This window comes from Primulina tabacum, chromosome 5 (assembly GCF_025594145.1).
Source record: "Primulina tabacum isolate GXHZ01 chromosome 5, ASM2559414v2, whole genome shotgun sequence".
Lineage (NCBI taxonomy): Eukaryota > Viridiplantae > Streptophyta > Magnoliopsida > Lamiales > Gesneriaceae > Primulina > Primulina tabacum.
In genome coordinates this window covers 39892091-39906104 of record NC_134554.1, presented here as the reverse complement: position 1 = coordinate 39906104, position 14014 = coordinate 39892091, and the positions used below count along the sequence as shown (strand labels likewise).

Sequence of the window (14014 nt, the reverse complement as noted above, 5' to 3'; positions counted from 1 at the left end):
GAGATCGACTCGAGTAGGATATACTTGAGTTTCCCTAAATCACATACGTATTGTTGTTATATGCATTGATTTGATTTTATATGCTGTTCTATTGATTTATAGGAAGCATGTATTAGACGAGTATTAGACGAGTGATCTTGTGACAGAAGTGCCTGATAGTGGTGGGATCGCCACGGGCACATTGCACGATGTCACAAGATAGTGTATTGGCGATAATGCCACAGTCTGTGACGGATAGGTCAAGACACCGGATGTTTGGTTATATCGACGTGGATAGAATCGGAGTTTCTTCTATTACTGTTGGTCAATATAGGAATACCAACATCTGGAAATCGGGATCCCTAGACTAGGATTGAGTCTAGTCTGAGTCGTGGAGTCACGATTATGATTGATAGTTTGATATTAATTATGTTTCAGATTTTGATATATATCTGATATCTGCTTCATGCTTTAGATTGATTATATGATTGCATGTTCATTGATTTATACTGGGATTATATTCTCACCGGAATTATCCGGTTGTTGTCGTGTTTGTATGTGTGCATGACAACAGGTGGGACAGGATCAGGGTCGAGGAGATGACGAGAGATCATGATTAGAGTGGAGACCACGGACTTTGATGTTGCTGTAGATAGGGTTTGAACACTTGATAGCTAGTTGTTGAACCTTAGCTTGTATTGAATGTATGATGTACAGTACTTGTACCTTATTTTTATACTGATATGTATACGAGTATGATTTTCATTACGTTCCGCATTTAAAAAAAAAATTATTAGACCCTATTTATTATAATTGATTAAATTGTCCCAATGACGATTATGAACTTGATTAGCGTCCGGGTCCCCACAGTCATGCTATGAAACACTTCATTTTCGGATGAGGTTATATTGTGGCAATGTCGAGGTACAAAACAAGTCAGATTGAGTATATTATATTACCAATCGAGCACACAGTACACATGAATTGAGTAAAATATGCATTCGATCGAGCACCACATGAAGTTGGTCATATAATCATGCTAAGACACAATTCATTTCCGGATGAGGTTATATTGTGGCAATGTCGAAGTGCAAAATTAGTCTGATTGAGTATAGTAAATTACAAATCGAGCACACAGTACACATGAGTTGAGTACAATATGCATTCGATCGAGCACCAATAAAGTTTGTCATATAATCATGCTAAGACACACTTCATTTCCGGATGAGGTTATATTGTGGCAATGTCGAGGTACAAAACAAGTCAGATTGAGTATAGTAAATTACAAATCGAGCACATAGTACTCATGAATTGAGTAAAATATGTATTCGATCGAGCACCAACTTTACCAATAAAGTTGGTCATATAATCATGCTAAGACACGCTTTATTTCCGGATGAGGTTATATCGTGGTAATGTCGAGGTACAAAACAAGTCCGATTGATTATAGTAAATTACCAATCGAGCACACAATACACATTAATTGAGTACAATATGCATTCGATCGAGCACCACATAAAGTTGGTCATATAATATAATATATGTACACAATCAAGGTCATCAGACCTCCAAACTACTTAAGATTGTATTATATTCTAGTTTTCTCATGTTCAAAATATACCCAAGATTTTAATATTTGTACTTATGTTTACATATAATATATCCAATAAAGAAAGTTTTGTACTCAAATTTCTGTTCAAAATTGATATCAACCCTTAGAAACACCATTAAAACCAAACCTAAAAAGCAAACATATAAAACAACAAACATTCCAAAAACAAATAACACTAGAAGTAAATATTAAGGTGCTTAACATCGTCCACAAACACAATAATAAATTGTCTACGACACGATGTTAACTAAACAACAACCACAAGCCCAAGGTATTTTCCAGAGAACATATGAGAATACAATGCATCAGAAAACACTGCAACAACATGACATAATGACAAACCAAGTCTTTCACGACATTTTCAAAAACAAAACAATCACATAATGTGTTAACCACCAATTCTTTCACTGGAACATTTATGCCTTCTCACTGGTATCACTATGCTTGATTCCCCTTCTAGAACTCTCTTTTTCCTGTGGAAGTGTTGAAAAGTATTTCAGGTGTCAGTCAGAAACAATAATAGAGTAATATTGAAATAGACTAACTGTAAGAATTTAACAATAATTAAAATATTGAAACACCATTTTTGTGCAACATTCACAACTAGTTTATAGCTTCTTTGCAGCTACGTTTGTTGTGGCCTCTCGTATGACAACGACTACACTTTGAAACACGTGATTTGACTTGCGATGGTATCCTCTTAGTCTTCCTACGGCTTGGCTGACTGCTGACATCAGGAGCATTGATTACATTTCCATCATCAAGATAAGACTCATTAGTATCAAAAGTTGGAGTGAGATCAATAATTCTTTCGTATGCTTGGCGGTACATTTCAGTTTTGAAATACTTGTTGCAAAAATCATAAAACGACATCGACTTCGACTCAATTGCGGCGCATGCATACTTGCATGGAAGCTTATTGATTTGCCAATATCTACATGAACAATTCATGTCTATTAAATCAATAGCAAATGATTTTTCACCATCAATTACTTCAAACCTCCAATTACAAGACCGGTGCACTCTCAACTTTCGAGATTCTACATATACATTAGCAACAGCCTTCTCCTTTTTCGGACTTAATTCTTTAACCATTGCCGATGTTGCTTCACATCGACGGTGCATCATGTTCATGATTTGCACTCGTATATGGTCCATCATACCCACAATAGGAAGATACCGAGCTGATTTAACCCAATTATTCCAACACTCGGCTATGTTATATGTTGTTCATACTCTGCACAAATGGAGCATACACAACTTTCTTGAATACCGAGGACCAATGTTTTTTATTATGTTTTGGATAGCTTCGCAACACCTAAAATGATAAAAAAAAAAAATTAGATTAATAACACATATTTACAAACAAGTAAATCAAATCAGTCTAGATAAAAGTAAGTAATAGACTATTTACCTACTTCACAAAATTATCAACTAAATGTCTCAAACAATACGCATGGTGACTACCCATAAATATTAGCTTAACTGCCTTGATAATCCCAGGATGTCTGTCGGAGAAAAAAGTGTACTCATTGAATGGAGTGTTTTGATACGAAATCAGAACACTTATCAAATGATAACAAAAACATTCCCAATTAATATCATTCTCTGCATACACTATAGAATAAGCAATGGTGAAAAGATCATCATTGGCATCCTTCGACACAGCAAGTAAGATACAACCTTTATACTTATTCTTTATATGAGTCAAATCCAAAAAAATTAACGGTCTACACTTGTAACAAAACCAATTGCACATGCCTGAAAACAAATGAAGAGTCGTTTAAATTTATTAGTTATGGGATCAATCTCACACTCAGCAACACTTCCAGGATTCGTTTCTCGAACAGCACAACAATACAATCTTATTCTATCGTAGCATCCTTTATCTGTGCCATGAATATCATGCATCGCTAACTCCTTGCCCTTCCACACATTGCGATAGTTTAACTCTACTCCATAATCTCTTTGCAAGTCTTTTTGAATTGTACAAGGACGATAAGATGGCTCTCCTATCAATTTGTATTTCACCACATTAGCTATCCATGTTGCATCTGCTCTAGGATGTCCTCTACTACGTAGATTATTCTCACCACATGTATGATGTAAATTGCATTTTCGAATCGCAAATATATTGTCTGCTTTATATTTAGAAGCATAAATTCTCCAGCCACAACTCTTTTCAGTACAAGTAGCAGTGACTTTTTCGGTATCATTCTTTCTGTACGAAAATGAACGTCTTATAGAAACGACATAATTTTTAACACATCGTCTAAAGTCAGCAACATCCTTGAATGATTTACATACGCCACAGATGCAATTAATCCAAGCATCTAGTGTATTGCACAATGAGGCCTGATCGGCTTCATTATCACTATTTGACTGTATGTCTTCCTCAACAACCCTTACCAATTTGATATAAACTTGTTAAGTGCAAGATACACGAATAAGTATTTAACATACAAAATGTATAATATTGAATGTAAATAATATTAGTATTGTCAAATCATAATCTGTACTTCTCCTAAATATGCGTTCAACTACATATTATTAACCAATAATCTGCCAGAAAAATGTATTTATATCATAATACTAGAGCCAAAATAGTAAAACTACACCAGTTTCAAAATTTCACAATTTCGAGCTTACTAGATGTAAAATAAAAAAATTATCAAACCAAAATACGGAGAGAAATATAATATATTTTACCTCCCAATATTTAGGCTGCTGAAATGTTCGTTTTTACTCTCTGCTCTCAATTCAATCATGGTGAGCTTCATGCACATATGAAGATGAATCATATTTAGGACATCATCATCGTCGTTCAAAGTCACGTACATCTTGTGTTGTGGAGCTACATATTGCAAAATCATAGATTCGGGAGTAATCTCTGCACATTTCTTTCCAAGCCTCACAAATATATCCATCAGACTACAACCACTGAAAATTGAAATCACAAACAACTGCTTCTTGCACTTACAACTACCCAAAAACGAAAGGTTGCAAGCCCCACTTACAGATTCCATTTTGCACCTAATACATCAAAACATACAAAGTTAATACTGTAAATAATTTCAAGACAATTTTAAAAAAATTAACAACTTCTACAATAAAGAAATAAACTGTAAAATTAGAGGATAAAATTGAATTAAACGACAAATCAGGGTAATATTCCAGATAATCAACTCACAATTGAAACACATGAAACACAAAATCAATAATAACACTAAATCCTAAACATTAGAAATGAAACCGGTATAATTCACAAATGTAGGGAATTTACAGAAAATCACGCAATAACAACAACAATATTAAAATTGAAACAAATAAAGCAAAATTAAATCACAAACATGTAATTTTACGAGAAACAAAACAGAAAGCTTAAGGAAAGAAACGCACTTTCAAATCGTCTTTAATTGTTTTTGGTTCGGTTCTGATCACTCAATAATTCTACACTTCAACGGTTTTGTCGGCTTCAAGGTCGACGGATTTCTTATCAACACGATCACTTCAAGGGTCTTCTCAGCACGACGGATTTCAAAAATTTCTTATGCACAACGTCTTCATGTTTCAGGTCTCAACTCGTTCGTTGATGTTTGCCCCAAAAACGAGATTTCTTCTGGAGGATAAGTGCTTAAACAAATAAAGAAAAAGGGTAAAAGTCGGTCAATTGAATAAAAGGGCAACATTGATGAATCAGGGAGTTAGAACGTATGTTTTGTTTTGTCTGAGAGTGAGAAAAAATAAATATTAACTAGGGACTGAACTCAAATTTTAAAATGATGTTGGGGATTTTAGGACATTTACCCCATAAAATAAACTATTAAAAAACAAAAATATATTTTACACCTCCCCACGATTGTTCTTAAATCCTAATTTTAAATTAGAATTGTAGATTTCAAACCTCAAAAAACTAAGATTAGAAAATCTCAAATTTAAAATACTAATTTTTTTCTTGCCTCTCAATCGATTATTTAACCAAATATAATATTCTTGTAATAACTTTTTTACTCTAAAAAATATACTAAATTGCTATTATTATTTCGTTGCTCTTACTATGTTTTTTCGTAACATTTTTTTTGTAAGTACCACTGGTACTGTCAAGCTTTAATTTTATTTTATCCTATAAAATTGAAAAAAACAAATTGTGTCGCGAGATATTAATGGTTTGATGGCTTTTTTTGTTGTTCGATTGTTTTCATTGGACCTGGATTGGTACAGGTTTTTCCCAAGAATACTTAATACGTTTCAGAAAAATTTTGGTACCAAAAAATAATACCGATACCGAAATGTTCGTGCCATACCAAAATTTACGATATATTGTTAAATTCGATATGTGCGGTGTTTTGGAATATCGAGTTTGCATAGTTTTGTAGAACTATTTAACCACCATTTTAGTTTCAATTAACGTGTATTTCATATATGCTCTTATTAGTAATGAGAAAATTGATTATTATTTTAAAAAACAGATTTCTGAAAATAATAAATAATATTATTTTGATTAAATATTGGACACTTTTGTGATTATTTGGTAACACATTATATCATTATTGTAAAAGTATTTATCGACTAATCATCGTTTACAAAACTTATTCCCAAAAAATACAAAAAAAATTGTGAAATTATTTTATAGATTAATTTTATGAGACGAATCTCTAATTCAAAGAATTTTTTTTAAAAAAAATCTTTTTATAAAATCGTCTCGCAAAAAATCTATGGCAAAAATTTGTGTTAGACGGTCTTACTGGTCGTATTTTATGATATATATCTCTTATTTGGATCATCCATAAAAAATTATTATTTTTTATATTAAGAAAATTATTTTTTAGTGTGAACATCGATAAGAATTTGTCACGCAATCAGAAGATACCTACTCAAAAACTATTGCTGAAGTGTTAAGACAAAGTTTTCAGTTTAGAGCTTGTCTTTGTCTTCCCCAACCTACCTGAGATCTGCAATTAAATAATGGTTTCTTGAAATAAACTCCATCACAACAACAATGTCCTAAAGTTCACAGCTTTAAGAAACCAAGAATCGGAACCCACAATGCACCACCACCCACCCTCCGCCGCCGCCGCCGTACCCTCTCCATACATTCTTCTATCCACCACCCTTTTCTCCATTCTCCTAATCCTTTCCCTCATTACCATCCCCACACCTCCCCGACCCCCCTCCCGGCCCCACCCATCCCTCTTCCCCCGCCACCACCGCATCCTCTTCCACAACCCCTCGACTACCCCTCCGGCCCCACCTTCCCTCGCCTACTTCATATCCGGATCCGCCAACGACTCGGGCCGGCTTATTCGTCTTCTTCACTCCATTTATCATCCTAGGAATCACTACCTCCTCCACCTTGACCGCTCTGCTGAGCAGTCCGAGCGTGAGGCTTTGGCAGTTGCGGTCAAATCTGTGTCGGTCTTTGTAGCTGCGCAGAATGTTCATGTGATTGGGAAGGCGGACTATGTGTTCGATAATGGGCCTTCTTATCTCTCCTCAACGCTTCACGGCGCCGCTGTCTTGCTTCGTGTTTCGGATACTTGGGATTGGTTCATTAATCTCGATGCTGATGATTATCCCCTTGTCACTCAAGATGGTAATTTTATCTGTGCATTTTTTGAGTGAACATGTTTGTGAGTGGGAACTTGCTGATTGTATGTTGGTTTCATTTTGTGTGATTTAATTGTTGCTGATTCATGTGGATTTCTACATGCTGTGCTATTAATCTCAGAAAGTTTATTGCACTTGATCGTACTGTGTATTTAGTGTTCATCCGGAAGTACCTGTAGAGCGATCAAATGCCTGAGTTGGCGTCTTGGAGAGTGTCTCGATTGAAGTTTGTTTGTTTGTTGGATAATTTAGTTGTGAGGCGTTGGGCTCTTATAGGTTATGGAGTTCCTAAACTCTCAAAAGTTTTGGTCTTGTTGTTGTTCTTTTAGTATCGAGTGTGAATACTCGATAAAATTTTGGTTGGCTCTGTAATTTTAGTATGCTTGTGTGCGGTTGTGAAAGTAATTTGAGTTGGCGATTGGTGCATTGGCTGTTAATTATCAACTTTTGGCCTGTAAAAGTAGTTGCTGAATTTTGTATGGTGGCAATAGTATAGTGAAGACAGAATGGAATACAATATACGTTTTACATGATTTTATCACAAAATGGTTGCAAAAATTTCGTATAACTATGAATCACGACCAATCTTATCAAAGATTTTAAATATGTTGTTTTGTTTCTAACATTAGCTTTATCTACTTTTGTATGTGAACTTGTACATCACATATGTGAGGATAAAGTGGTTGTGATTTTGTTGTGTAATTGATGTGGACAGAGCTTCAATTATTCGTACTCTATTGTAGATTTTTAAACCTTTATGTTAGTCCATTATTGTGTGTGTTCGGGTGTTTTTGTTGATTGGAATTTTAGTATTACAACAGTTGCAGGATGTGGGAAAATTGTGAGGATAGTCGGAGATAGTATTTATTCTGTTCGGGTTGGTTCATTCATCCGAATAACACTCGAGAGGCAGTTTTAAATATATTCCATGTTTATGTGTCTTCGTTATTGAATTTAATTGAGTTTTTTCTTGATTCCTGCTGCCATAATGCTTTATGTGTAATTCAAGTATTGAGTACATTGGTGCCATCTGCCATGTTCTAACATTTGCTATGTTTGCTCGGGGTTTGGTTAATCATAGTTGCTAAGTTTGCTCGGAGTTCGGTTAAAAGGATATCGTCTTTGAAATGATGTGCAAACTCGAGTTTTGTGTTATTTTAGATTTTTTATTTTTATCCCTTCAAATGTTTATGTATTCGTTATTTTACTCAATAGTCTATTATAATTTTTGTGTTTAATTGTTTGTTTAAATTTTGTTAATGTAATGTGTCAACAACAATGCTATGTGATCGTCGCTACTTGAATGAGTTCATGACAGGGGCTTTGAAGTGCCTGAACTAATCAGACTTTTCAGTGTTTTTGGATAAACTTCCACTTTGAATGACAAGGAAATATTCATTTTTGCAGATCTTTTGCATATCTTGTCCTATCTGCCTCGAGATCTTAATTTTGTGAATCACACGAGCTATATTGGCTGGAGAGAGTATGGAATCTCACCTTTGATCACTGAATCACGTTCTTTTATGTTAACCAAGCTGACTATTATAAAGTTTGTTTGCAGATCACGCAAATTGAAACCAATCGTTGTTGACACTGCGCTCTTTCTCGAGGAGAACAGTGAGATGTTTTATGCCACTCAAAAAAGAGAGCTCCCGGATACATTCCGATTATTCACAGGTTGTCGCTTAAATACAGTTATATTTTGTTTCATGTTGAACGAACTTCTAGTTCTGGTGCTCGGGTTATGATTTCTTTTAATATTTGTTATTTTAATATTATTTGAACTACTATTTTATCTTCAGGTATTTCACAAATATAATTAGGTTTTGGGATTACGAACTCTATATAGTTGAAGGGTATTTTTAATTTTGCACATGAATGGTCTAAATTCGAGCTCGGCAATGCTAAAAAAATAAAGCTTACATTGTTCAAGCTCCCGTCACTCCAAAGCTCAAGTCTGAGTTACTCGAATTAAACTCGAGCTTGAAAATCATCGCTCTCTCAAGCTCGAACACATAATGATTTATTTTCAAGTGGTGCTCGAATATGACTTGGCTCAACCTTAAACCTGGGGAAGGAAAGGATGTTTTCATTTCTTATATCTTGAGGAAGAAATTTCTGTGCATGCTGTATGTTATATTGTAATGTCATGAAATATGCTTCTCATTTTGGTAATTAATTTTCTGGATGTTCCATTATGTTTTGAAATTCTAAGTACGGAAGGAGACATAGTCGTGTAACGTATATTATCCTTTCGCTTACAGGTTCGTTTTCGACTATTTTAAGTCGGAAATTTCTCGAGTTCTGCATCATGGGTACAGATAACCTACCCAGAACACTACTAATGTACCTGTCTAATACACCCGCATCAAATACCGTTTACTTCCCAACAGTTGCATGCAATTCCCACCAATTCAATCGAAAAACAATCAACCACAGCTTTCATTACGCCTACCTCGACTCTAGGCACGAGCTTGACTTTCTTAACTCGAGCAACTTCAATGATCTGATCCAGAGTGGAGCAGCCTTCGCATCGCCATTCAGAGAGAACGACCGCATTCTTGACCAGATCGACCATGAAATCCTGCTGCGAAATCCAGGTAAACCTGTTCCTGGTGGATGGTGTTTAGGCAATTCGGTTGAAGATAAATGTGACATATGGGGAGACTCTGATGTTTTGAAGCCTGGTGTGGGTGCTAAGAGGCTCGAAAGACGTCTTGTTGAGATCCTATCGAATGAAACGGCCCGATCCTATCGATGTGTAGACGAATGACTCTTGTTGATTCACCCTTTTTTTCGTGGACCAGGATCTATGGGAAGGAAGACGAGGGAGCGAAGAGACGAGGAACAAGAGACATGAATTGTTTTCAAATCTTTGTTGTATTAAATCTTGTAGCAGAATCTTTTGTATTAATTCTTTGTAAATTTTTCCGCTGATAATGAAACATGCTCTATATCTTCATACCTCTTCATTTCATTAACTTGATCTAATAATAACTCTCAGAATAGAACAACATTTCTTGCGGTTCAGAAATTTAAAAGCATCGGGATGCAACCGAACCAAGAGTAGATCTTTTGTGAGATGGTCTCACTAATTTTTATCTATGAGACGGGTTAACCCTATTGATATTTACAATAAAAAATAATATTCTTAGTATAAAAAGTAATACTTTTTCATGGATGACTCAAATAAGAGATCCGTCTCACAAAACACAATCCGTGAGACCGTCTCACACTTTTTATGCTAATAATATTATTTTTTATTGTAGAATGACCCAAATAAGATATTCGTCTCATAAAACACAACCCGTGAGACCGTCTCACACAAATTTTTGCTCCGAACCAAATCGAGCTTGAATATTGTCTAATCTGAGTTCAATATTCAAATTTTACATGAATACTGTTCAAATCGATTGAACTCGAGTTCGACTCTAAAAAATTATAGAGTTTGAATGATATATGAAAAATAAAAATAAAATAAAATTCATACAATAATGCTAAATAATAATGAAAAATGTTATAATTCAAGTTCCAATACTCTATCACAAACAGGCAGCGAGTGCCCAATTGAGCTACTCCATCTCGATTCGAGTTTGATCTAAAGTAAGTATAAATCAAATTTACTGCTCGTAAATTTCATTCTTTATTTTTAAATTCAATTTATGTGCTATAATTTCTTTAAAAATGATTTGAAATGTGGATCAAACACCATATTGAATGAAGCCTTAATACTCATTTACAAATTAAATGGAAAATTTTAGACTTCGTATTATATTACATAAACCCAATGGTTGACGAAATATCTTTAAATTTTCAGATAATAATAATAATATTTGTTTAAAGTGTGGTAATCACGTCAGAGACAAAATAATTATTACAAATGGAAAATGTTGGATCTGTCTTGATTTTGTTCGGACAGTTTCGATTAAAGTGGGACACATGTTATATGTGCACTGATAAATTGATTCGATTTAGGGTTGTGTTAGATTTGTGTTAGCTAGATAATGATTAAATTCTATGAAATTTATCTTCTACATGATACACACGACGATTCTATATATCATATATTTTTTTGGCACTCGATACGTGCATATAAAATAATAATTTAGTGTTTGGTATTTTTAAAAAAAATTAGAAATCATATTAAAATTCTAATTGTTATGTATAATTATATTTTATAATATATTTTAAAATAAAAATTTATGTTGTTTTACAATATTTTTTTGGATGATGAGTTTTATCGTTATTTAAGCTTGGGGGATGTCGATGGGTTCGGGTTTTACCCAATTTCGTAATGGATCCGTCCCGTCTGGGGCGGGTTTGGGCATATCAAATGGGTAATGAGGTGGGTCTTGAGTCCAATTTTTCAGACTCGTCTGAGTATGGTCCGCCCCATATATGTGCATATAAATACTCTAAGATTTTAGTTTTATTAATGTTCATTTGAGGATGTCAATAATTTTTTTGGAGAACTAGTAACTCTTTGAAGGGAAAGATTTATTCCTAATTTTAATTGATATATCTTATTGATTTATTTCTCTAATATTATCTATTCCTTGTTGATTTGATTGAGTATAATATTTAATTATGGTTTTGCCTTTCTAGATAATTATGTTAAGATTTAATTGTGATATAATATCTTCCTTTAATTTAATTTCCTATTGATAAGATTATGTGGAATATTGGGTTTGCATTTTATAGATATAATATTTATGATAATGATTTACATGATATGGTATTGTTTATTTTGTTTCTAATATAATTCTTGTTTACCATGTCTTATAGGTTTCCTTATGGAAGATAAACTCTAGGAGAGATGAAGGTTATAAATAAGAGGTGATCAACATGTGCTGAGGGGCGACGAAGATTTAATAAAAAAGGGCGAGAAGAGTTTACTTGGAGGAATTTTTCGGGGAGATTTTTTGTGTGAGTTTTCGTGAGAGTGTTTTTCGTGGGAAGTTTTCATGAAGAGTTTTCACGTGAGAAGATTTTCTTGGAGTTTTTAGTGAGAGTTTTTCTTGCGGCTTCTTCCTCTCTCGGTTAATATTCACTCACGTATGCACGTTCAGGAATTCAGAGAAAACTTATTCAAGAGACGTGCTGTGAAGAGCGTGATAGAGTGTTGCTATGAATGTTGAGAACATCTGCGGACAACATCTGGGAAGAAGTTGGCCGAAGATTGCTTCTCGTGGATCTACCTTTTTGGCTCACGTTTTGCTTTCTTGTTATAGTTTTATTCTGGTTATTTGTTTTAGAAACATTTGTTTTCTCAACTTGTTGAGGAAATTGATTTTTGTCATAATCACTAGTGTTAGGTTTTTGTAAACGATTGAGTTTTCTAGTGATTAATTTTTGCCATAAGGCACCGCACAAGTATTTATACTTGTGCATATTTAATCTCGTCCATCTGTTTATTTAAAGTGAATTTGTGTTACAAAATATAATATTCCGCTGCATGTTGTCCGAGATGTTGTAACATCTGGCACAACATTTAATTCTGATAAAACACGAATTTACTATTTTAAATCATATTCTGATATTCTTATTATTTGTTATATCTGTCGGACAAAATAATCCTAACAAGTGGTATCAGAGCCTATTCTTGATATACTAAGTGCTGATTCTGGTTTTTATTTTGTTTTGACAGAAATATTTAATGGACACATCACTTGCAAACGGAGCACTTCGACCACCAGCTCTTAAACCTCATTTCCAACAACAGTTTCGACCAAGGAATGAAGAAAAACGTTGGTTGCAAGTAAATCCTTTAGGTGTTGCCCTATCTGCAAAAATTCAGTGTGTTTGAAATCCACAACTTCTGGAAATTCGAGTGGAGATGATGAATCAGAAGCTGATGATGAAGAGATGACTCTTGAGAGTGTTCAAAAGCTTTATGAAGAATTGTTTGAGGATTGGACCAAAAGAAACAAGCTCAACTCTACTCTTGTAAAGGAAAACACTGATCTAAGAGCCGTGGTTGCCAAACTTGAAGTAATTCTGTGCAAAAAAGACTTGGAACTGGGAAAGACCAAAGAAGAACTTCAAAAGGCAACTGAAACATTGTCCAAGTTTAATTCTAGCACATCAAAGCTTGAATCCATACTCTCGATGGGAAGAGATGACAAGAAGGGCTTAGATTTCAAAGACGGTGTGTTTGAAATTGGTGAATGTTCCAAATCAACAGTCTTTGTGAAAGGAAAAACTAATATATCTACACATTCACAACCCGAGCCATCAATCAAAAGTTCTCCACCAAGAAAACAACATGCTACACTCGTTCCTAGGAAAAGAAAACGCAGGTATGTATGTCATTACTGTTTTAAGCCTGGACATATCAGGCCATACTGTTTTAAACTCAGGGATGACTGCATGAATCGAAAGTCGAGCAAGATGTTGCCCCGAATGTTGTCCAACACTTTCCGCAACACCTCCCACCATCGACCTACAGTAAGACAAATTTGGGTCCCAAAGGTAAAAACTCACTGTAAAGTTGTCTATACTTCGTTGAAAACTAATACTGCAGGTCATTGGTACTTTGATAGTGGAAGCTCACGCCACATGACGGGATCACGAGAATATCTCACCGATTATGTTGAGCAAAAATGTGGTAGAGTGACATATGGAGGGGGAGCTAAAGGAAAAATTGTTGGAAATGGTACTTTGAGTGTTGAAGGATTGCCAAAGCTCCACAATGTGCTTCATGTTGAAGGATTAAATTCAAATTTGATAAGCATAAGCCAATTGTGTGATGATAATTTGCTTGTCAAGTTTGATAAACATACTTGTGAAGTTTTTGATGAAACTAACATGTGTATT

The 14014-nt window shown here is 34.5% G+C and overlaps 1 protein-coding gene and 1 long non-coding RNA gene across 3 annotated transcripts; one reads left to right on the top strand and one right to left on the bottom strand.

The window, feature by feature from the left end:
- Positions 1-1856: 1856 nt before the first annotated feature.
- Positions 1857-5302, bottom strand: LOC142545008 (uncharacterized). Of its 2 annotated transcripts, XR_012820193.1 has the most exons (4): positions 4991-5302; positions 4301-4624; positions 3006-3099; positions 2852-2909 (listed from the first exon to the last, which is right to left on the bottom strand). It is a non-coding gene; the product is annotated as an uncharacterized LOC142545008 (long non-coding RNA). The 2 variants fall into 2 exon arrangements; XR_012820192.1 differs by lacking the exons at positions 2852-2909; positions 3006-3099 and adding an exon at positions 1857-2064 and having other exon boundaries at positions 4991-5296.
- A 1195-nt stretch (positions 5303-6497) lies between these two features.
- On the top strand, positions 6498-10170 carry LOC142547654 (beta-glucuronosyltransferase GlcAT14A). Its single transcript, XM_075656039.1, has 4 exons — positions 6498-7184; positions 8606-8681; positions 8760-8875; positions 9463-10170. The coding sequence occupies exons 1-4, from the start codon at positions 6638-6640 to the stop codon at positions 9969-9971; spliced, it is 1248 nt and encodes a 415-aa protein (XP_075512154.1). The 5' UTR covers positions 6498-6637; the 3' UTR covers positions 9972-10170.
- The last annotated feature ends 3844 nt before the right edge of the window (positions 10171-14014 follow it).